General features: G+C 46.0%; 1 protein-coding gene across 1 annotated transcript; it reads right to left on the bottom strand.

The window, feature by feature from the left end:
* Nucleotides 1-19,785: 19,785 nt before the first annotated feature.
* DRD5 (dopamine receptor D5) lies at nucleotides 19,786-22,379 on the bottom strand. Its single transcript, XM_023206702.2, has 2 exons — nucleotides 22,280-22,379; nucleotides 19,786-22,089 (listed from the first exon to the last, which is right to left on the bottom strand). The coding sequence occupies exon 2, from the start codon at nucleotides 21,768-21,770 to the stop codon at nucleotides 20,334-20,336; it is 1,437 nt and encodes a 478-aa protein (XP_023062470.2). The 5' UTR covers nucleotides 21,771-22,089; nucleotides 22,280-22,379; the 3' UTR covers nucleotides 19,786-20,333.
* Nucleotides 22,380-24,868: the final 2,489 nt, after the last annotated feature.

The raw sequence follows: 24,868 nt of genomic DNA on the forward strand, positions 1-24,868 counted from the left end.
CTGTGAGACTCTGGTTAGGTTGCTTAACCTGCCCTGCCTCAGCATTCTTCAACTGTGAAATGGGGATAATAGTAAGAACTACTTCTAAAATTATTGTGAGAGCATCATTAGTTACTGCATGGAAAACCCCTAGAACAGTGCCCAGCACTTAATAATCTCAAAATAACTGTTGGCTATTGCTATTACTATTCATCCACAGAGTAGTTCTGGAAGATAGAGTGGACGCTCCTTTATCAAGATCAATGGGGGCTTTGATTTGACTTTTGATTTTGATTTGTAGTCAAATCACAAATCACTCTGCCATCCAGGCTGAAGTGCAGTGGCATGAGCTCACTACATTCTCCATCTTCCGGGTTCAAGCGAATCTCGTGCCTCAGCCTCCTGAGTAGGTAGGACTACAAGTGCCTGCCACGTGTCTGGCTAATTTTTTGTATTTCTAGTAGAGATGGGGTTTCACCATGTTGCCCACAGTGGTCTCAAACTCCTGAGCTCAAGTGATCCACCTGCCTCAGCCTCCCAAAGTGCTGGAACTACAGGTGTGAGCCACCGCAGGGTTATACTTCCTGATGAATTGAATTCAGAAGTGACCATGAGGCTTTGCTTAGCCAATGAAACATGGATGGGCTTGATGAGTATTGCATCTGAGCAGAGGGTTTTTGAGCCAGCTCGTGGCTCACCACCTCCCTATGGTCCTTCTGCCACGAAATCGGCAGCATCCCACAGAAAGGCCGACCCATCAGCCTGGGTTCTGGAGTGAAGCACCACTGGCTACACTACAGCACGAGCAAGAAATTGAAGCTTTGCGGCTGTAAACCACTGAGATTCGGGGGTTGTGTGTCATGTGGCCTAACCCAGCCTAGCCCAGCTGACTCAGTCAGCGGCAGACACAGGCAGGAGATCTGCAGGCAGGCAGAGGGTGAGGCCAGGGCAACTCTCCACTTCAGGCAGAGTCTCTTTCAGGGGCCGCATTTCCCCTGTGGCCCCATCATCTCCTCTTTTTGTCCCTGTAGCTCTAGGGAGGACAGAAGCCTCGTGCTGTTACTAACAACGGGGCTGTTCCCACCCGTTAGCCCTCTCAGCTCTTCCAACTACTTCCCCACGTTAAAGTCTGTCTTTTGAACTTGCAGGCCTGGGTTCCACTGTCGTGAGTGGACTCTACCCTAACAAAGTGGTGAAGCTGGAATTAGAAACCTCATCAAACTATCTTAAAGCCCAAGCAATTCTCTCCTCTCCACCCTGCTGCAATTCTTGAAGACTGTAGTACTGATGTGGCAGATGGGAGGATTAAAGAAGAGTGATTCCAACACAATAATAGGAAAAAATGCAGCATTTAGCCAAAGACAGGATATAGCCTCACAATCCTGGTGGGAGGAAAGGAGGGGAGAAACATCACAGTAGGCAGGCAGGTAACTTGGCTGGTATGTGGCGGGGAGTCAGCAAATGGGAATAAAGCAGTGGCCTATAAAAAGAGGGTCCCACCCCTCGCCATCCTCCCAGAACAGAAGCTGCTTTCCACAGGTCACAGCTACTCTGCTCAGCTGAACAGCCCGTGGGTGAAGGAAGTGAGGAATGAAAGTCAAAGAGAATGGCCGATGAGTTGAGGGCCATTTAAAGAAGCTGTGAACAGTAAACCAAGCCCCAGTGAACTCTACATGTGTGTTGACCTCTCTCAACCTAGACCTGCTGGCATTACCCTGGAGCCGTAAAAGTTCATGACTCCTGAGTCCACTCAGCAAATCCCTATTCACCCACAAACATTCAATCACCTTTCTTCCAAAAGCTTTCATGATACCAGGTAGAGCTATTTTCTTCTCCTCGTACACAGAGTTTCTAGTGATTTAAAATTGTATTTTTATCATCCGTTCATGTATCTTGCTCTCCTTATAACCATGAACTTCTTGAGAAGAACGTATGTGGGTAAAACACCTTCAAATCACTTTGCAGAGCACCAATGGTTAAAAAGTGCTTGATATATATTTTGTTAGAAGAGAGGGAGGGTAAGAAATGAATAGATATAACCTTTAGACAACTTCATCTAAGCTTTATCAAAACACAAAAACACAAGCTATCTTGGTGATTATTGTATCTGAGGATCTAACATATCCCCTAGCACGTAGGAGGAATTTAATAAGTATATCCTTCATTCATTTATCCAACAATTCTTTGTTGAGAGCCTACTGCATCAGCTGGGTTCTAGGCACTGAGGACACCATAGTTCAAGGACAATCAAGAACTCCGTTCCTCTTAGTGCTGACATTTTATGGGGTAGGCAGGCCACAGACACATAACATCAAGTGATAACAAGTGCTACTGAAAATACAGTAAGATGTCAGTGTGAGAGAGTGTGTCTCCATAGCCGTCAACAAAGGTTTCCTCAATCTCTCATGGTGGACACTGGACTATTCTTTACTGGGAAAGAGATTTCAGGCTGGGATTGGATCCTGGCTTTGCTGTGTAGTGGCTTTGGGACCTTAAGAAAGTAACATAAATTCTTTGAGCCTCAGTTTCTCATCTGTAAAATGGGGAGAATATTGCCTATGTTAAGCGTTGGTGTGAGGAATTAAATAGATAATTCATTTAGGACAGTTCTGGATGTACAACCAATAAATGGCAATGCATATGGCTAGAGGATGTAGTCAAATCACAGGCACAAAGTCCCATGTATCATCACCATCAAAATATCATCGTCACGGTAACACCCCAAGTTCATATTGTGTTCCGGCTGTTTAAGAATTTCCCATGAACTCACATTTAATCTTCAGACAACCCAGCTATTATTAGCCTTATTTAACAGATGAGAAAACAGAGAGAATTAGACAGTCTGAAACCTACAAAGGCTAAGTGGTTTGCCAAGGACAAATAGCAAGATAATGCCAAAGTCAGGCCCAGGTCCAAACCTTCCAATTCCCAGGCCAATACATTTGCCAAGCAAGTTTCATCTCCTCTGACACCATATATCTATCAAGAAAATGGGTGTGAAGTGAATTCCTGCAGTCCAGAGTCTACAAAGTATTCACTGAGGATGTTAATTGGGGTCTTCAGAAAGGGTTCTGTGATAGAATATAATTGGGAAATGTTCTTGGGTTGGGCAGGATTAGAAAGCTCTTTACCCAGTCGGGCGCTATGGCTCATGCCTGTAATCCCAGCACTTTGGGAGACCAAGGCAGGTGGATCACCTGAGGTAAGGAGTTTGAGATCAACCTGGCCAACAAGGTGAAACTCCATTTCTACTAAAAATACAAAAGAAAATTCACCAGGTGTAGTGGTGGGCACCTGTAATCTCAGCTACTTGGGAGGCTGAGGAAGGAGAATCACTTGAACCCTGAAGGCAGAGGTTGCAGTGAGCCGAGATCACACCACTACACTCCAGCCTGGGCGACAAGAGTGAAACTCCATCTCAAAAAAAAAAAAAAAGAAAAAGAAAGAAAAGAAAGAAGAAAGCTCTTTACTGCTCATCTTTTGAGAGAGATGAATATGCTAATTATGCTAATGAGCACGGAGATTCACCCAGTTCTGTCCTCTACATCAGCCACAGAGCCCTTCCTTCCCAAGCATGGCACTGGCTGTCCCTGAATGTCCTGGGGAGGCGCAGTGGGGGCCAGCCTGCAGACCTAACATTGTATTTTCTGTATTGCCAGGATCCACAAGTCACCACTTCTTTGAAATTCGTTAATTCTCATTATGAGTTCTAGTTAAAATTTAAAAAAAACAAAAAGCATTTTTAAGAAACATTTCTCCCAAACCCTTTAATCTGTAAATGCCCTGTCTCTAATCAAACATGACACATACATCCTTATTTCTCTGCTGGACGGGCCGTCTAAAAGGTTCAGTCCTGAGTAAACAAGCCTGGCTAGTAAGCACTTGTCTTATGCTGATAAGCCCATCATTGGAGAAGCAGGAACAAGACCACATTTGGCAAAGCAGGTGGCCTCCTCCAGGAAGCAGCTCGAGTGGGATGGAGTAGAGCTCCCAGCGCTGCAGCCCAAACACAGCTGCCCAATCAATCAGCTGGGAGTCTGTCTTTTGCTCACCCTTGCCTGAAATGTTCACCATTAAGTGATCCCCTGAGTTAGATTAAGAAAAGCCATTCAAATGTGTCACATTCAGCAGTTTCACGGCACTCCCACACCCATTCTCCCTGGCCGGTCCCCCTATCCTGTAACCCCCTTGTTTCTTTGCATTGTCCATGTTATAACTTAGATTCACCACGTGCAGGAGATGCCACCATAGCTGACTGCACCTGCTGCTTGGGGGGACAGTTTCTGGGCACCCTGATGGTTTCTCATCTCAAGGCCCTCTGAGGCTCAACTTTTCTACCTCAACTTCCTCTGAAGCTACGGCAACTGGCTCAACCCCTAGCCCAGCAGTTCAGGAGAGTTAATGTCTGCGAAAACCACCCTCAATGATGGCAGATGAGACTCACTGGGTTAGTCCCTCAGCCGCTTGTGCTTCAGAGCTACAGTGTTGACTGCATTCTCCAGAGCTCACTAGGGTCTCCAACGGGGTTGAATTTATAGTGTAAACCAGCTCATAAACACACCCTCAACTGGCTTTTCCTCTGTGAGGTTATAATTATCCTCAGTTAGCAGTAGCTACTGCTGGAAGAAACCACTCCCCCAAATTGTATTTATCTTGTAAGTTTACCAGGCAGTGGCCCAGGAGGGGCTCTTCTGGGCTGAGCTAGACTGATCTTGGCTGGGTTTGCCCACGTGTCTGTGATCAGATGGCAGCGAGGCTGAGAGACTGCGGAGAAAGTCTAGGATAGCTTTGCTGACCTGCCAGGTGGTTGACTGCCTGTCAGCTGGAGTGAAAGAGGAGACTGAGCCATGTGTCTTTTTTTTTTTCCTCCTGACAACAAAAGCCACATTCAAATGAGCCATGTGTCTTACACATGTAGTAGAAGCAGGGTTTCCAGAAGCAGCAAACACCAGTCTGCAAGTGCCTTCCACGCTTCTGCTTGTGTCATAGTAGCTGGTGTGGCAGCCGTGAGAAGAACCTGGCAGACCTCCAACTCCAAGGACTGTGCCTGACTGCATGAGTGTACTAGGACTGCTGGAACAAAATGCAGTTGTCCCTCAGTATCCATGGCGATTGGTTTCAGGACCCCAAGGATACCAAAATCCACAAATGCTCAAGTCCCTGATATAAAATGGCATAGTATTTGCATATCACCCCACACATCCTCCCATCTACTTTAAATCTTCTCCAGATTACCTATAATACCTGATGCGATGTAAATGCTATATGTAAATAGTTGTTATACTGCATTATTTTTATTGATGGATTGTTATTTTTAATGTTCTTTTTCCTGAATATTTTTGATCTATGACTCCTTAAATCCAAGGATGCAAAACTCACAGATTTGGAAGGCTGACTGTACCACAAAGTGGATGGCTTAAACAACACAAATGTGTTTTCTCACAATTCTGGAGGATAGATGTCCAAGACCAAGATGTCGTCAGGGTTGATTTCATTCTGAGAGCTCCCTGCTTGGCTTATAAATGGCCACTTTCTTTCTGTGGCTTCACATCATCTTCTATACAAGCCTGTGTCCAAATTTCCTCTTTTGATAAGGACACCCATCATATTAGATTAGGGATCCACCATACTCCAGAGGGCTTTGTTTTCATTAATAATATCAGCAAGGACATTTCTAAATAAGGTAACACTCTGAAGTACTAGGAGTTAGGACTTCAACATATGAATTTGAGGGGGAAGAATTCAACCCACGTCATACCTAGAGCCCAGCTGCAGCGCTCTGAAATTCAGTTCTGCACTGAGTTCAAGCTTCCCACAAGCCACTCCCAGCCAGTAACTGAGGTTGGCAGGAATGCTGAGGCAGGCCCCTTCCTAAGAGAAATGGGACTCCAGAAGTCCTGGACCCTCTCTATTTCTTTTCATACCTGCTTAGAATTTAGCCAATTCTTTTCTGAGCTCATCTCTTTATTACAGTAGTGACCAAGGGATGTTACTAACGTTCAGTTTCCCCATTTGTTCACCTTAAGCTTTAATTTCCTTCAGCACATCATCCGCCTTTCAAGTTACTCCTACAACAGCTTTACCAAATATTTCACCATTGCATAACATAGATTACCATCTTTCCAACCCTCAGTAACGGTTCTCTTGCTGACTGCCATCTGACCCTAGAGCTACACATTTTAGGGTTTGTGTTTTGGCGGCTCCCCACTCCTGGTAACATAACACCATCTATCAAATCTGCCTGTAGGTCATGGAATTACATGGGGCTTCACCAAAACTGCTATGGAGGTTGGGGGAGGGACAATTGGAATGGAGCTCAGAAAGCTGCACTTGCAGAGTCATTTACACAATACTGAGAGTGGGGACTACTAAAGTCTGAATGTCTGTGTCTTTCCAAATTTCATATGTGGAAACTTAATCAAGGTGATAGTTTTAAGAGGTGAGGCCTTTAGGAGCTGATCAAGGTATTTGGACAGAGCTCTTCTGAATAGAATTAATGACCTTATAAAAGAGATGAAGATTAACTTTTGACCCCTTCCACCACGTGAGGACATAGTAAGAAGGCACCATCTTAAAGCAGAGAGCAAGCCCTCACTAAGACACTAAATCTGCAGATGCCTTGATCTCAGACTTCCCAGCCTCTGAAACTGCAAAATAAATAAATAAATAAATAAACTTCTGTTGTTTATAAATTACCCAATCTAAGGTATTTTGTTTTAGCAGCTCAAAGGAACTAAGACAAAGGTCATAGAGACCATGGGGTGAGTCTGAAGACTTCCCACCGCTCTCCTTGGCTGGTCTCCTGCTGGTATTTTCTGTCTGTAGAGAGGAACAAGAACTTCCATTTTATCTTGCTTACCTGCACTTATGAAAAGTCAAACTGAGTCAGGCTGACAGCCAGGGAACATAGGAGTCGGTTCTTCAGCAGGAGCACTCAGCCAGTTGAAGGCAATGTGGAGTGATGGGAAGAGAGCAGTGATGCAGTGATGCTGGCACCAGCTCCTTTACTATGGCATCCATTGTACCAGCTGCCATACACCTGGCTACTTCTACACTTTATCTCTAATCACTCTAGAATACGTATTAGTTTCCCCATCTTCGGAAAGGAAAACTCAGACCCAGAGACACTAAGCAAGTAGCTCAGGATCACACACATTATCTGTGATTAAGCCTCAGTTAGAATTGGAGTCTTAGATTTCCACATTTATGCCCTTTTCATGAAGCTACCTGACTTTGATCCTCAAGTTTTCCCATCTATAACATGGGATTGCTGGACTAGAAATCTCTAAGTCCCCTTTACCTCTGGGATTCTGTGTCTCTAAGGATGAGAATAACAAAACTCCTTCGCCTCTAGCACTTTCCAACTCAAAGCCCTATCATGCTCATTACATCTAATCACTGCAGCCAGAAGCATTAAACAAAATAGATGGATTGACACTGGGGGCGGGCAAGGCGGGGAAGTTGGGGGTGTGGAGAAACAACTCTCTTTACATAATGATTGCTACTATGATTTGGTTATAAATAACCCATGAAGACAATCAGGCTTCTCTGGCAGTCCCTAATTGTAGTGAATGTTGGAATACAGTGACCACGCAAATGCTCTAGACTGATTGGGAAGGTGCCACTTCTAAATCATCTGGGTTAAGTGCATTGCATAAGCTGAGTATCTGGCTTAATGACTAGAGACACTTGACGAAACACAAGAATATGGAAGCCTCCTGTTACTTCTCAGAAGATAAGACAATGGCATTCCACCACCAGTGTTTACTGTGGTAACCAAAGGGAGCTCCAGTTACTTCCCTCTATGCCTATAACCCTTGGATCACCTGGTTGCACCAGACCCATCCTGACTAAAATCCCTCTAAAGGACCAAAGAGGGGATAGGGACAAAAATAAAAAATAAATCTCATCTGCTGCCTTTCCTAAGGACCTAGCAGCCTCTATTATCCATCATTCATTCACTCATTCCACACACTTTCATCTAGCCCCTGCTGAATGCCAAGTACTGGGCTGGAACTCTGGGGACTGTGGAAGTAGAATAGGAGAATATGGGCTTTCTGTGAGCAGTGGTTGCCTGAAATATATACATCAAGATTGTAGGATCATGTGCGCCCCTGCATTCTAGCCTGGGTGACAGAGTAAGACCCTGTTTCAAAAAAATTTAAAAAATCGTAGGATCATAGAGAAAGTGTCTTAAGTGTCTGGTGCTGTGGACGGGCAACACAGGCAGAAACTGGTGGCTAAGGAATCAGAGAAGTTTTCAGGAGGGAGCATTTGACTTGGGCTTGGACTGAGCATCATAGGGCAATGTAGAAACAAGTTTATGGATAATTCACTGAATTGGTGGCAGCTGATAACTTGACTCTTCCTTCAGATGATTGAAGTTAGTAGCCCAGCTATGAAAGTCCAGGTTACAGATGCCTCAGCCAGAGCTTGCGTATGTATGGATGAGGCTCATACATACGCAGACTTGGGCTCCTGTTAAGATATGAGAGTTTTGGTCAGTCTCCATCTCAGTTCTATTGTCTCTGCCTACATACTTGAGTCCAGAGTGGTCATGCAAAGAATGGAACCCTGAAACAATCACACCAGGGTTTGGTTCTAGGCTTAGCCATTTTCTAGCCATGGGAACAAAAGAAAATTACTGAACCTCTCTGAGTCCCAGTTTACTTGTCTATAAAATGGGGATAGTGATACTGGGGTTACGGGGAAATTGTGAGAATTAAAACAGTTCAGGAGAGGTTAAGTTGTCCTGGGACCATCTCTGTCACCGCAGTGACCACACTCTGTAGTGAGGGCACCCTTGAGAGTGGAGAGCAGAGCTGCTGTGTGATTCATCTCTAGAATCCCTGATTCTTGGAACACTTCCTGAGAGCTATTAGGCACTCAAGAAATGTTAATGGTAGAGCATAGTGTAATGATAGATCATAGTATTGTGGTAGATCATAGAATTGTATTATTATTCAGCAAACATCTGTTTTCTCTCCTTTCCATGGAAGTGGTGTTACTTCCCCATCCCACTGACACTGGGCTTAGCCATGTGACTTGCTTCATCTAATGGAATGTGAGTGACTCAGTGAATGCCACGTCCAAGCAGAGGCATTAAATATTCCTGCATGGCCTCTGGTGATCTTGTCCTCCTGCCTGAGAGAGCATGCTTCAGAGAGCTGCTGCTACTTACCTGGTTCCTCTCGTGAGAGCCAAGTGAAGTAAATGGGAACCCGATTCACCACCCAGATCCAGGCCCATCTGAATCTAGCCAAGCCCTGAAGAGCCCTGTAGAACCACAGCTGACCTACGGAAATGAGAAGTAAATGTTTGTTGTTAGCATTGAGATTTTGGGATTACTTGTTATGCAGCATCATCACAACAAAGCCTGACTAATACATTGTATAAAGTCAATTGAGTACTAACAACATGCCAGGTATTGTTCTAAGTCCTTTATATAAAGAATCCCATCTAATCCTTACAGCACTGCATAAGGTGGTATGATAAGTATCTCCATTCAACAGATTAGAATTGAGGCATCTGATCAATCCCATTCATATTATTCCTCCTCACTTCCTGCATCCAAATGAACCAAGCCTCCTGTGTTCATTAGAACCACAGACCAAGCCTGCTGGAGAAAGACAGGGCTGTGGAGATGGGAATGAATTGGCAAATAGCTTTGGGATGACAATGTTAAGGTCAGGCAAATGCTCTCAATAACCTCAAATGAGTGTTGATGTTCATGAGGGCTGCTCAGAAAAGAAACAGAAATTGACGTCTTTTATCTGAGGACCCTTCCTCAGCCTCAGGACTTAAGTCTATGGGAGCGTGAGCCACAGAACCATGAGAGGTAGGGGGTTCAGTGAGAAGAACAAGCTCTAGAGTCTCACTTGTGGGTCTGAATCTCAGCTGTGCTGCACGTGCTGTGTGACCTTGAGCAAATCACCTAACCTCTCTATTCCTCAATGTTGTCACCTATAAAGTGGGACTATTACTTGTACCTACATCCTGGATTTGTTGGAATGGTAAATGAGTTAGTGTTTCCAAAGTGCTTAACATAGAGGCTTTGCATGTAGCAAGCACCCAGTCAATGCCCATGACCGTGGTCCTCTGCTCATGCTGCTCTTTGGTTCCCCCTGAGGTCTTTTAGGGACAGAGAGTATGAAAATGTCCTCTACCCCCACAAGGAAACAGGACTCAGGGACAGAGGACCTCTGCCCTGATCAAGGCAATGTGTCCCTCACCATATATGCAGTGGTGCATCCTTTTCTGTTGCCTTTTTGATCAGCAATTAAGGCTTTAGCCTTTTTTGTTGGTGTGCAAAGATATTTTCTTAATGGTGCTCCAGCCCAGCCATCACAAAAATGCTTTCCAGCTCACAGGGAGAACATTTCTGATGCACGCTGAATCCAGACTTCAAATGAAGCAAAATAAAGGCACCAGGGGCTCTTATGAGACTAAGTGACTCAAAAAAGAGGGAATGTGGGGACTTGGGCCATAAGACTGATCATGAATCACCAAATAGAAAAACCCCGGGATGACTTTCAAGAAGAATCCTCCTTGAGGTTTTAACTTTCACCTACAAGCAAGTGTTCTCACTGCTCAGTACAGCAGGGTGAGGACAGCAGCCTCACAGCATCAGTCTGAGGATAGAATGGGTTAATACAGCCAGTCAAAGTGGCTCATGCCTGTAATCCCAGCAATTTGGGAGGCCAAAGCAAGCGGATCATAAGGTCAAGAGATCGAGACACCCTGGGCAACATGATAAAACCCCGTCTATACTAAAAATACAAAAATATTAGCTGAGTGTGGTGGTGCGTGCCTGTAATCCCAGCTACTTGGAGACCGAGGCAGGAGAATTGCTTGAACCCGGGAGACAGAGGTTGCAGTGAGCCAAGATCGTGCCACTGCACTCCAGCCTGGCTGACAGAGTGTGATTTTGTCTCAAAAAAAAAAAAAAAAAAAAAGCATGGGTTAATGCATGAAAACTCTCTGGCACAGTGCCCAGCACAAATTAAGCAGTCACTCAGGGTTGGCTATCATCTTTGGTGATGTTGGTCCCAAACCCAGACCTCTGCTCTGGTCCTCAGCTCATACACCCACCTGAATAGCCCATATGCATTTTAAAATGAGTCCAAAATGGAATCCAAAGTACCAGATCCTCTCGTCGCCACCACCAGGTTTGCTTTCTTCTCAAGCCTCTGAGGGGTCCACAGAAGCAGAGACCATGATGAGAACCCATCTTTAACTCTGGGTCGCTAGCACAGGGGCAGAGTAGGCAGTCACTACATCTTCAGAGCTTGTGGGTTTTATTTGCTTTGTTTTGCAATCTGTCATCCCCACACTCTTACTATATAAGACAGTACCTACCCAGACAAGCATAAGTTTAAATCTCCACCTTGTCACTTCTTAGCTGTGTGACCCTGAGCGAGGAGCTTGAGTTCTCTGAGCCTCAGCACCTTTAGATGTACAATGAGAATGAACAGACCTCCTCACAGGGCTGCTATAAAGAATTAATGAGGCCGGACGTGTTGGCTCCCGCCTGTAATCCCAGCACTTGAGGCCAAGGTGGGTGGATCACCTGAAGTCAGGAGTTCGAGACTAGCCTGACGAACATGGTGAAACCCTATCTCTACTAAAAATACAAAAAATTAGCCAGGCATGGTGGTGGGCGCCTGTAATCCCAGCTACTCGGGAGGCTGAGGCAGGAGAATCGCTTGAAACCAAAACCAGGAGGCAAAGGTTGTAGTGAGCCAAGATCACACCATTGCACTCCAGCCTGGGTGACAAGAGTGAAGCTCCATCTCAAAAAAAAAAAAAAAAAGAATTAATGAGATCACTCTGCACAAATCCTAATGTGGCATCTAATGTGGGGTGAGTTCTAGTAAATGAGCATTTTTTACACTCAAGATGTAAGCATGATGGTTTCATTATTAGAGATGAGAGAACCAAATTCAGAAACATTTAATCATTTACTTAAAATCACACACCTGGGACTCATACCCAAGCCCTTTTCTTCCTGGTCTGATGTTCATTCCTTGTTGTCTGAAATGTCAAATCATTTTACCAGAATAGCAGGGGAGAGAGGGACAGAAAGTTGCTTAAATTATTGATTTTGTTTTAGCAGCCTCTCATCCTGCAGGAGGGGCTTGCAGTAACAAAGGCCCACCACCTTTGAGTTTGTTTTCAGTCCATTTTTTGAATCTTCATTTCCTTTAGCTCTTATTGAAAATGGCTTCCTGCCACCTTGCACAGAAAAATCTCTTTCATGAAATACCAAAACCAAACGAAAAACAGGCCTTTGAAATGTTACCTCCTAAGAGCTAACATTTGCCAGTTGTAAATTAACCTTCCTTTCACTTCTTTCAGTAAAAAATAATCAGGGCCCTAAAATCCCTGCACATCTGTATTTAATCCACAAATAATTCAACAATGTTCTATCTTAATGGGATATTGTGAGAAAAGCATAAATGATATCAACTTCTTTTACATGGAAAGAACAATAGGGCCTGAACTTGTTTGTGCTCCTGATGTCCTTCAGAAATGGATTCCCAAGGACCAGGAGTGCTCTCCCCACCAACAGTGCACAGGGCCACAGCAAGGACAGTCAACTGGGAGTTGGGAGACCTGGACTCCAGTTCACATTACTTTGCTGGAGTGCTTGGGCAAGTCCCTCAAGGCCTCAATTTCCACATCTGCACAACACGGGGAGTGGTGAACATGATTTATGAAGTCTCTAGCCAGGTTTCAAATGTGCTTAAAGCATATAGAAAATTGCTAAAGAGAAAAAACGATAGTGGTTGTTTCTGTTCAGGCTGCAAAATCTTGTGTACTATTTACATATTTAGGTATGAACTGTCTCAAAGGGTCTTTCATTTAAAAATGAGGATGTAGGCTACAGCCATGTATCCTGAACATGCCCAGTCTCATCTGATCTCAGAAGCTAAAAACCGTCAGACCTGGTTAGTACTTGGATGGGAGAAAATGAAGATGGAGATAGTTCTTTGTGAAGACACATGTGTGTGCTTATTTGTGCACTTGTGTGCTCGCAATTGCATCTTGGGCACATGTGTATTGTGGAGGCATCTGTGTGCCTGTGGAGTGTGTGTACATAAGTACCTGGTGTGTGTTTGGCTGCAGAGGCCCAGAAGGTCAGCAACAGTAGGTGGCTGCATGCAGGGACACTAATAATTACTCATTTTATACATACTGTTAGCAACAACATTAGCTATTCTACTGCTGACTTTACGAATACAGAAAATGTGGCTGGACACAATGGCTCCTACCTGTAATCCTAGCACTTTGTGGGGGCTGAGGCAGAAGAATCCTTTGAGCTCAGGAGTTTGAGACCAACCTGGGAGAACTTGTCTCTAATAAAAATTAAAAACAAAACAAAACAAAACAAACAAACAAACAAACAAAAACTAGCCAGGTGTGGTGGTATATGCCTATAATCCCAGCTACTCGGGAGGCTATAGCAGGAGGATCACCAGAATCCAAGAGTTTCAGGCTGCAGTGAACTATGATTGCTCCACTTCACTCTAGCCTGGATGACAGAGCAAGACCCTGTCCCCCTGCCACAAGAAAAGAAAAATAAAGAAAAGAAAAGAGAAACATAGAATAGAAAATGTCTCCTGGTTTGCATCCTGGAATAGAGAAATGAGCACCGGCTTTCGAATCAAACGGTAGTGATTTCACATCCTGCCCTTGGCACTCACCCAGCATCTCTGAACCTGAATATTTTCATCCAGGTTGACTTAAGGATGAAATGGAAAAAGGTTTACAAAGTACCTGGGGTATAGTGAAGGATTCAATAAATGTTCTCTCCCTTTTCTTGTATATTAGTTATCTATTGCGAAGTAACAAATTAACCCAAAACTTAGCAGCTTAAAACAGCAAGTGTTTTTCTGATAGTACCTATGAGTCAGGAGCCCAGGCATAGCTTTGCTGGGTCTTCTGGCTCACAGTCTTCCAAAGGCTGCAATCAAGCAGTAGTACAAGGCTATGGCCTCATCTGAAGGCTCAACCGAGGGAGGCTTCCTTTCCAAGCTCACTCATGTGGTTATTAGCAGGTTCAGGTTTTGGCTGGCTCTTGGTCAGACACTCCCCCAACCTCCGGTTTCTTGCGACTGGGCCTCTTCATAGAACACCCACAACACGGCTGCTGGCTTCCATCAGAACAAGAAAGCAAGAGAGCAAGAGAGGGTGAGCAGGATGGAAGTCACTGTCTTCTTGTAACCTCTCAGAGGTGCTGTTCATCACTTTCACCATATTGTGTTTGTTAGGAGCAAGACATTAGGTTCAGCCAACATGCAAGGGAGTGGAGAGGATTATACAAGGGCATGAATACCAGGAGGCATGGATCACTGGAGGCCATTTTAGGGGCTGCCAGGAATCCTGTTCTCCAGCCCCCATTGATTCACATCCCCCACCCCATGCAAAATACACTTGCATCCTCCCAACATCCCTAAAAGTCTCCTCCCACTTCAGCATCAACTAAAGTTCAGAATCTCCTCAAATCAGGTACGGGGGTGGGGACTCCTTAGGAATGACTAGTCACATGCAGCTCCTAGAGTACAGTTCCTCCCAATCTGAGAGCCTGTGAAACTAGAGACACAGTATCTGCTTCCATACACCTAGCATTAAATGGTGTAACAGGCATGGGTTAGCTCTGTATCTGTCTCCTTTTTCTCTAGATGTTTAATGAGACAAGTATTTTAATTTTGTATTCCACTAATTTGTTTATTCAACAATTACTCATTAGGTACTTACTATAGACTCCTTATTTATTTTGCATTCCCATTTTACCAACAAGGAATCTGAGAATCAGAGGCAAAATATTACAGCTTAGCCCATTGAATTATTTTTTCTTCTGTAAAAGGACCTCTAGGATTCTCCATCAATGAGGACTTTCTAGTCACAGCTGCAGTGAGGTTTGAATTTAGCTATTTAGACCATCAACCACAAAGACTATACATTCAAAATCCTTTATGTTTCCTGAATAAGAATAATTCAAGCTAATAAAAGATCTAGAGAATAGTTAGATGTATTTGTTGATAATAAGAGCTCATTTAATATTGTAGCAAAGGCAAGATCAGGGCAGGATCAAGGCAGATAAATTTCAATCATGCCTAATGATAGTGTAGACAAATGGTGTTTTTTAATTGTGGCTAATACATTCTAACACATTCAAGTTTTTTTAAAAAAGTAAGGCATAGGCCCTATTCCTAGAAATTTGGATTTAACTAATTTGGAGTGGGCCCCAGGCATCAATATTTTAACTTTCAAGTGGCTCTAGGATAGACAGGTTTAGGGGCTATTGAGAGACCCAGAATAGCAAGTACTTAGAACATTCACACATCCCCCACCTCCCAAGCTCCTAATAGAAATCATTTATTAACCAGGCCCCTCAATGTCATTGGTTGGAATGCAACCTTGGAGTCTTTCTCATCCCAGGACTCCAGGCAGCCCCTACCCATGAAGCCAAGTTGACATACGAACGGGGACATATGTGTTAGCCCTGACAGGCCATACTGGGCATGCTTTCCCAAATCCACAAATTATCAAGGGTGTAGAAAAATAGAGCCCCCTTCATGTTGAACAGATCTCACCCATGTAGACAACTGAGGTCTAATTACCCTTTGCAAAGGGCCATTGGAAGAGCGTAGGAAAAAGCGTACTGTTTCTTACAGTAGAAAACCAACAATAAATTTAGAAAGATGGTGGAATTTTTTTAAAAACAACCTTTTCACAACCACAGTAATAACTGATTCGGGGAACGGTCACTAATAAATGCTAAAACCAATGGATGCAAGTTTGAGAAATAATAGGATATCTTCATAGTCTCAAAGTATTTCTCCAAAGGAAATATTTATTAATTATAAAGGGTAAAATGGTGGACAGCACCGTAACCCCCTGAGCAAAGTTAACGTTGCTAGTAATGGGACTAATTAACAGCACCTGCCTGTCTTGCCATGAGCTAGAGGAGTGCAGCATGGCATCTGTGATATTCTCGCCCAGTGTGCATGACAGAATCTAATCATGGAAAAGCACCAAAAAACCTGGGTTGAAGGACAATTCTGCAAAGTAACTGGCCAGGTAATCTTCACAAAGGTCAGCATCATGAAAGACAAAGCAGCGGAACTTTCAAATTACAGGGGACAGCTAAATGCAACACATGGTCTTGGATTGTTTTGTTATAAAGGACATTATCGCGAAGTCTGAATAAAGTCTGTAGATGAGATGAGAAAATTCTCTGTTTTTAGGAAATATGCAACAAAATGCTCAAGAATAAATGGGCATCACATCTTAGGTGACTCAGAAGAAAAAGGGAAGAACAGAGATAAGTGATACAGTGAAATATTGATGTTTGGGGGATCTGGGTAAACAATATTTAGGAATTCTTTGTACCATGTTGCAAGGTTTCTGTAAGTCTGAAACTGTGAGAACAAGTTTTTAAAAATAAAGCATAAAATGTGAAACATCTTTTCTGCAAATTCTTTGGCACTCTTCCCATGAAGAGGTGAGGTCTAATTGCCTCCCCTTGAATATGATTTGGACTTAATGACTCACTTCTAACCAATGAATATGGTGTATGGAGGCCTGATTATAAAAGAAGATTCAGCGTGTATCAGAGCAAGAAAGTTCTGGGGCATGTGCTTTGTATTATACACACTCTGTGTGGTTCATGTGCCCATTGCTCAGATAAAGAAGCCAGAGCTCAGAAAGGTGCCCAAATTCAGATGACTAATAAATGGTGGAACCAAACTTCAAACTCAGGGCGGTAGAGCCTCCAATCCCAGGCAGGTGGCCTTGTGGACAGGGAGCTGGGACCTGGAGTCTGTCCACCTGGCCAAGGCCTCTTGGGTGCTGCAACATGGGTATTTGGGGCTGGATAATTCTCTGTGCACCATAAGTTGTTTAGCAGCATCTTTGGCCTCTACCCACAAGATGGCAGGAGCACCTGACACCGAGCTGCGACAACCAAAAATGTCTCCAGACATTGCCAAATATCTGTGGGGGTGCAGGGTGCAAAGTTCCCTCAATTAAGAACCACTGACCCACACTGAACCCTGGTTCCACCACTACTCACATGACCTTGTACAAACAACCTTGTCCTCAAGGTCCTCTGTGCCCCCATGTCCTCATCTGTAAAATGGAAAGATAATAACGTGTAAGGTTAATGTGAGGAATAATTAAGAATACAGGAAAGCACTTGGCCCATCATGTAAGAGCTACTTTGTCCATAATCCTAGGGTGCCTTCCCTCCAAACACAAAGCCGTGCACAGAGCAGGTACACAATGAAGACCTGCTGTCGTATAGCTGTGGGGATGAATCAGTTAACCATTTCAGTAATACATGAACAAAAAACTGAATGTTCTGATCTGTGAACTAGTGCATTTGCTGACTGAAGATGTCCTGGCATCCTCTCTCACCATCAAAGTGCAGTTAGGATTAAAGACTCCACGGTCAGGCTACCTGGGTTCAAGTTGAGCTCTGCCACTCAACAGCTCTGTGACCACAGGCTGGTTATACAGCCTGCCAATGCCTTCATTTCCTCATCTGTAAAATGGGGTAATAAGAGTGCTTACCTCACAGGGCAGTGAGAGTCAAATTCATTAATACATATGTTGTACCCACCATAGGCTGAGTCTCTGTCATGCCTCCTGTGATTGCTGCTATGGCAATTAACATTAATCCTATCATGCTCCTCTTTTGTAGCCTTCCAGCCACACTCCTCCGAGGGCGCCAAGAACAACCCCATTTCCAAGCCTTTGCACTTGCCACTCCCTCTGCCTGGATTACTCTCCTTTTCAGACATTAGCAGCCCTCCAGCCCTTACTTCATCAAGGTCTCTCTTCATGTGCGTCTTTGGAAAGTCCTCCCCTGACCACCATAAATAAAACAGCAGCTTCACCACCCTATTCACCCTGGGTTTTTTGCAACATAGCAATTACCCCTGCCTGGCGTTACCTATCCTGATCAGTACGGCACAGTGCAATGCAGTGCAGTATAGTACAGAACTCTTTATTGGCTTATCTCTCCCCTGACTCGCATAAATGTTCCAAGACAGCAGAGAATTTGATTGACAACTATATTCCCAGCATCTAGAGCAATGCCTAGTGCATAGTACATAATTATAATGAATGGTAAGTGATATTTTACAAAAGGAAATTCCAAAGTCCTTACATAATCTATTTTCCATAACCCAGAACTTGTCTAAACTGGAGCCTAGAACAGTGTTTTTCACTAAAGATTTTGCTTATAGCAACCTGTGCTTTAGAACAGAATATTGTAAAGACTTCCAGGTCAGTTAGATTTGAGTTTCTCAAACCGTGACTGTGGACTCCAGAGAAACAGTAACAGGAATTCCACCAAACAAGGTTCACAAGGTGAATGGCATTGGGAACTGATACAGAAACTTCCCCAGCTAGAGGATGCATCGTGCACAGGAGAAGCTCTAAGAAGTCGTATTGAGAAAGCAGGTATTGAACCTGGGTTTGCTGAACTTATTTCACCAGAGACCCCTTCCATTAACATCTGCATCACAAAGCACAATTGGGTAAACAGTGATCTAGTATAAGTGTTTCCATTTACAGACACAGATGGAAAATGAGGCCCAGAAAGGTTAATTGACTCATTCAAGGTCACCCGACCATCTCCTGAATCCTAGAGCTGTGTGCTTTTCACTGCTCCTAATGTTGCCTAATGGTTTGCTTAGCTATCCGTTCACAGGAGGTCAGAAACTGAACACGGACTTCAGATTCCAGTATCATTTTGACTAAATTATATATAAAAATTGACATACTGAATAGAATTTGCTTTCAATCTCACTGTTCCAGAAATAGTCATTCATTCAACAAATATTTATTAAGCATTATGTGCCAGGAACTGCACATTTTGCAGTGATCAAAATATGGCTGCACAGAAGACTGACAATAAAATTATCCTTAAAGAGATCAAAATTGATTGAACTGTCCTTGATAAAACTGCTTCAAAGCAGGGACTTGCAAGAAATTGCATATTCTTATTTCATTTGCTTCCATTAATAGTGCTCACATTTAGATCTGATGGTAATAATATGCTCTCAACTGGTGTGGGTCTGGAATAAAACACTCCCCTTGACTGTCCACACTGCAGAGAGCAAAAACAAAATGATTGGAGTCAGCTGGGCTTTTCTATTGAGCACCTCGACCTACAGATTTTCCAATTTCAAGTTCATTCACATTTCACCTCTGGCTTCTACATTTTAGTTAAAAAGCATTTTTCCCTATTTTGCTATTGTCCACTAAGGAAAATGCCTATTTAAAAATAGCGTTTCTTTTTTAAAGCATCTTGATTCACACATTTCAAAGCTCTTCAGAAAACACGATTTCTCAAAAGCCATGTCATTCTAAAACATGCTACAGATTTCAGATGGAGAAAGATTCAAGGTATTATTCTACATGATCTTTTCAATGAACTGATCGCAACTGTCTAGGAATCAGGAGAGTTGTCTTATGTTACTTCAAAACAGATTCCAAATGAGAAAAAAAAAAAAAAAAAGCTGTGCTTGAGAAGATCTAATGCCATGCCATTGAATCCAGGTTTCAGCACAGAGCCAACATGTGTATAAGTAATAAAAAGAAACCCGAGAGAACAGAAGCTCCTCAAGATCCTTTGCCCTGGTGTATCTTTAAGGCCAAACTGTAAAGAGAATAAGCATGTACTTCCAGACCCAGCAAATATCTTCTTTGCATTTTAAGGATGCACTCATGGTTTTTTTCAGAAGTAATCCTGAAACCCAGTGTAGCAAAGCGAAGACAGTCACTGCATAATACAAATAATTTGTGTTTATTAGACACCAGAATAAATCAGAGAGACTTCTTCAGCTATGGTGAAGAGACACCCACCAGCACAGAGAGAAGAAATGACATAAGCACAGAGTCACAGGAATCCAGACACAGGAAAGCTGTGCTCCCACCACATCACTGCACACACACGCAAACTGCTATTTAAAAATCAATTCAAACACAAACAAGTGACTAAACAAGCCATTAGTTTAAAAAGGGAGGGGAGAGCGTATTTTTTAAGGACCAAGTATCACTTGTTTTTTTTTAAGGACGCAGCACCATACTCTCTTCTCTAATAGGATCATTGGTCTATCTCTGGTAGGCTGGGTATATTTGACTGAGTTGATTGCAACTGCTTCCGCCAATTCTTTCAACTACCAATCAATGGGGTGAGGTTTCTAAGCACATGAGCTACTGCACAGAAACACATGATAAATGGAGAAGCACTGGAAAGGCATGTATTTGTGTGTGTGTGCATGCTTGTCAGTGTCTGTGCAGTTATGCAGATCCATGAGGGGGTTTCTTAATGCAGTTTAATGGAATCCATTTGGGGTGAAAGGTGTTATTTTGCCTAAAGAAATCTCCCCCTCGCAGTCCAGCTCCCAGATAGACTCTGCAACAGGGTCACCATCTGGGGATGTCTGATAGATTTGGGACATGCGATCGAAAGGACCCTCCTCCTCCTCATCGTTGTCCACCTCTGGGTCACCGGGGGTAACAGCGTTGGGCATCATGTGGATGTAGGCAGCTGCGATTTCCTTGTGGAAGACGGTGTCTTGGTTGTAGGAGATGAGCTCATTGCTGATGTTCACCGTCTTCACCGGCGTGCGGGAGCAGACGTGGCTGCACCCCAGCAGCTGGGCAAACACCTTCCGGAAGTCGGCGTTGAAGGCATAGATGATGGGGTTGAGTGAGGAGTTGGCCCAACCGAACCAGACGAAGACGTCGAAGGTGGTCTCACTGACGCAGGGGAAGCCGGCCGGAGGGCCTTCCGGGTGTCCACTGCAGAAAGGGACCATGCAGTTAAGGATGAAGAAGGGCAGCCAGCAACACACGAAGACCCCCATGATCACGGACAGGGTCTTGAAAACCTTGGTTTCCTTCTTGATGGAAGCGCGCAGGCTGGTGTCTGGTGCGCAGGCTGCGCTGCTCCGGCAGCTCTGCGCATGCTCTGCTGCCCTCTCCAGGGAGGAAATCCTGCGGATCTGCACCTGGGCGATGCGGTAGATGCGCGTGTAGGTCACGATCATGATGGCCACGGGGATGTAGAAGCTGACGAGCGAGGAAGAGATGGCGTAGGTTCGATTCAGGCTGGAGTCACAGTTCTCTGCCCTCACGTCGGGTTCCCAAACGTCCTCCTCCCAGGGCGTCCAGTTGGCCAGGTTGTTAGTCAGGTCCAGCCCGCCCCAAGAGCCCGTCTGGTCCCTGTGCCAGTTGAGCTGGACCGGAATGAAGGAGATGAGGATGGACAAGGTCCAGGCCAGGCCGACAATGACCAAGGCCATGCGCTGGGTCATCTTGCGCTGGTAGCGGAAGGGCCTAGAGATGGCCCAGTAGCGGTCCACGCTGATGACGCACAGGTTCAGGATGGAGGCTGTGGAGCACATGATGTCGAAGGCCACCCAGACGTCGCAGAACGCTCCAAAGGGCCAGTAACCGGCCACCTCGGCGACTGCCTTCCAGGGCATGACCAGCAGCGCCACGAAGAGGTCTGACACGGCCAGAGACACGATGAAGACGTTGGTCATCTTGGCGCGCAGGGGGCGGCTCCGCACGATGGCCGCGCACACCAACACGTTGCCCAGCAGCGTCCAGATGATGAGTAGGGTCAGCAAGCAGGCGGTGACCACCTGTGCGGGCCCCAGTGGCGGTGCCCCCGCCGAGCCCCCCACGGTGTTCCCCTGCGCCAGCTGCTGGTGCAGCGCGAACTGCCCCGGGTACGCAGTGCCGTTGCTCCCTGGCGGCAGCATTTCGGGCTGGGCTGCAGGGGCGGTCTGTGGGCGGTCCCAATTTCAGCCCTGCGACCCCCAGGCAGCCCCATGGGACACCCCAAGGATGCGCCCCCTCAGCCAAGGGACCCTCGAGCCCCAGAGGGCGCTCACCATGAGCTGCGCCGGGCCCCGGAGCGCGCGGGGACTTCTCTTGCCTCCTGAAGCGCCTCTGGCTCGGTGGAGGTGGCGCGCCCCTCCAGTCTTAGCGCTGGGGCCGGGAAGCGGCTGGTGCTCGCTGACAGCCAGGGCTGTTCTAGGGAGTCTGCAGCGCTCCGGACGGCAGCGGCAGCGGCTGTGTCTAGTTCAGAGCGAGAGAAGAGAGCAAGCCGCCACTGAGGGGCTGGGGCAGGCAGCCGCGGGCGCCGGGCTGGCACTGCGGCGCTGCAGCGGTCCCTGGCCGCTCCCGGGCCCCGCGTCCCGCCCCCAGCGCCTCCGCGCTCAGCTCTCTCGAGCTCCCGCCCCACCTGTGCCTTGGCGACCTCGCTCACCGCGCTCAGCGCCCCAGAGTTTAGGGGAGATCCCGCAGGTCTGAGGGGCGCCCCAGCGCCAGACCCTAGCCCCGGGCCGGGGAAAATTCTCCCCGGGAAGACCGAACGGCGCTTGGCGCAGCCCTGGAGCCCTAGCCCTGGCCACGCTTGGGGAACAAGAGGTGGGGTAGGGAGGAGGACGCGAGGGCTTCCGGAGGAGGAAAGAGCATTTGAAGAGTAAAGGGGGCGGCCTTGGATTGCCCACAGACCTGAGTCCCAATCCGGACTTTATTCCCAGTTCTGCAACTTTGAGGGCCCTACAAAACTTTACCCGGCCTTGGTTTCCTTCTCCGCAGCGTGGGATAATGAATGATTCCTACTCCTGGGACCGTGTCAGAACTCGGGGAAGCCGTCTAGGACGAGGTGTCCAGTAGACAGTGTCTCCTAGGAACAGGCTCCCGCTTCCCCCAGCCCCTCCCTCAACACCCTGAGGCTGGGGCTTCACCTGACCTCTTGGGAGACTGTCCTTTCCCCACCACCGCCCTCAATCCTTGAGCGATTTTTCCCTTGGGGAATAATTTGGGATGAACCCAGAAGACAAGAAGAGGAAGAGCGTACCCCAGAGAGTTGGAAGCCTCTTCTTTGCAGGGCACTTTTACAGTCTTTCTCTTTTTCAGCCTTGAGAGGGATGGATAAATAGCTCAGTGTTAACAGAAAAGAAACCGAGGGGGCCCAAAACCCAAACTGAAAAAAAAGAATGATGGCAAACAATAAAGAGGGCAAACAGTGTTCCTGAGCTCTGAGCGCACCTCCCAACTGATAAGTTGCATTTGTGAAGTGTTTTGGCCTCTGCTGGCGTTAAGCTCAGCTGAAGGCAGCTGGGAGAGAAAGGGATGTGACAGCAGCCAGCTGCACAGCTCCATCTGGGACCTGCTGGCCCAGACACCTGCAGCATGGTGAGGTCTAAAAACAGACTGGACTTTCTCCTCCCTTCCTAGTCTCCTCCTCCACCAAACACACCTGCACCCTGGACCAATACCTGCAAGTGGCCCAGCTTCTCAGACTTAGGCTGCTCAGCCTACGCAGTCCCTTCCCCCAACCTCCTTCCCCTTCAGTGCTTTCTGCCGCTGGAGAGGGTAAGACCATCTGTCCAGGTGCCTAAACCTGAAACTGAAGGACCATTCTCACCTCCTGTCTCTCCTCATCTTCTGGGAGCTGGACCACTCCTCTCGCCACTGACATCCCTGTCCAGAACTGTGCCTCCTCCACCCTGTTTGATGGTGGCGCTCTCCTGGCCTCCAGGCTCTGCCCTGACCCTCTGCCTTCCCAGCAGGCAGTGATCTTTCCTGAATGTGACTATGCTCATGTCACTCCCCCGATGAAACACCCTCAGTGTGTTTCATGATCGGCTCCCGGTGGCCCCTGTTCCTGGCCCGGCATGCAAGGTCTTTTCCTCATCTTGCCCTCATCTTTGTCCATAGCTCCTGCTGCTTCTCCTTTCACCACTCTGCATACAGCCTGGATTCAAGCTGCTGCCACCACCGCCACTGCCAGAAAAGAACACACATTGTAAATGGTCATATGGTACTTCCTCAACCTGGAATGACCTTCCCCCATCCTCTCCTCCTGGAGAACGCCAAGTCATGATGTCAGACAAGAACTTGGATTTTGGAGACAGGGGTTTGAATTCCAGTCATTCATTCTTTTATTCAGTAAATATTTAACAAGTGCTGACATGTCCCAGATGTTGTTTTACTCACTGGTTGTACAATGGGAGGGAGAGAGAGAGAGAGAGAAAGAGAGAGAGAGAGAGAGGTGCTATTCTAAAAGCTTGAAGTCTAGGCTGTGCACGGTGGTTCACGCCTGGAATCCCAGCACTTTGGGAGGCTGAGGCGGGTGGATCACGAGGTCAGGAGATTGAGACCATCCTGGCTAACACGGTGAAACTCCCTCTCTACTAAAAATACAAAAAATTAGCTGATCATGGTGGCGGCGCCTGTGGGCAAGTGGCTTGATCTCTCTGAGCTTCAGTTTTCTCATCTGGGAAATTAAGTAATAATAGTCGTTTAGAAAGTGTGATGAGACCGGCCAGGTGTGATGACTAATGCCTGTAATCCCAGGACATTGGGAGGCCGAGGCAGGTAGATCACGAATCAGGAGATCGAGACCATCCTGGCCAACATGGTGAAATCCCGTCTCTACTAAAAATACAAAAATTACCTGGACATGATGGTGTGCAGGAAGCAGAGGTTGCAGTGAGCCAAGATCGTGCCACTGCACTCCAGTCTGGGTGACAGAGCAAGACTCCCTCTCAAAAAAGAAAAAAGAAACTGTGATGAGACCAAAATAATTAACGCATGAGTGTTCCGAACCTCCTTTCTCCCTCTGCTGTATCTGTGCAGTTTCTTGACCTGGGCTGCGCTCTAATGAGGATTCTAACTTGGCTTTTGTGATAGAGAGTGGATACATTATTAGACCTGAAAAGCTGGAGGAGGGAGGAATGGTCTCAAAAGGAAGAGACTGTGCTTGTCTTCACAATAAAGAGCAGAGAAGTGGGGAGAGTTATTGAAAGCTGCGGGTGGAGTTTTGCAGGGAAAATTGCATGAAAGA

The sequence above is a fragment of the Piliocolobus tephrosceles genome, chromosome 3 (genome assembly GCF_002776525.5).
Source record: "Piliocolobus tephrosceles isolate RC106 chromosome 3, ASM277652v3, whole genome shotgun sequence".
Classification (NCBI taxonomy): domain Eukaryota; kingdom Metazoa; phylum Chordata; class Mammalia; order Primates; family Cercopithecidae; genus Piliocolobus; species Piliocolobus tephrosceles.

Excerpts from the sequence above, each read along its gene's own strand:
- DRD5 (XM_023206702.2), bottom strand. The coding sequence starts at position 21,770 with ATGCTGCCGCCAGGGAGCAACGGCACTGCGTACCCGGGGCAGTTCGCG.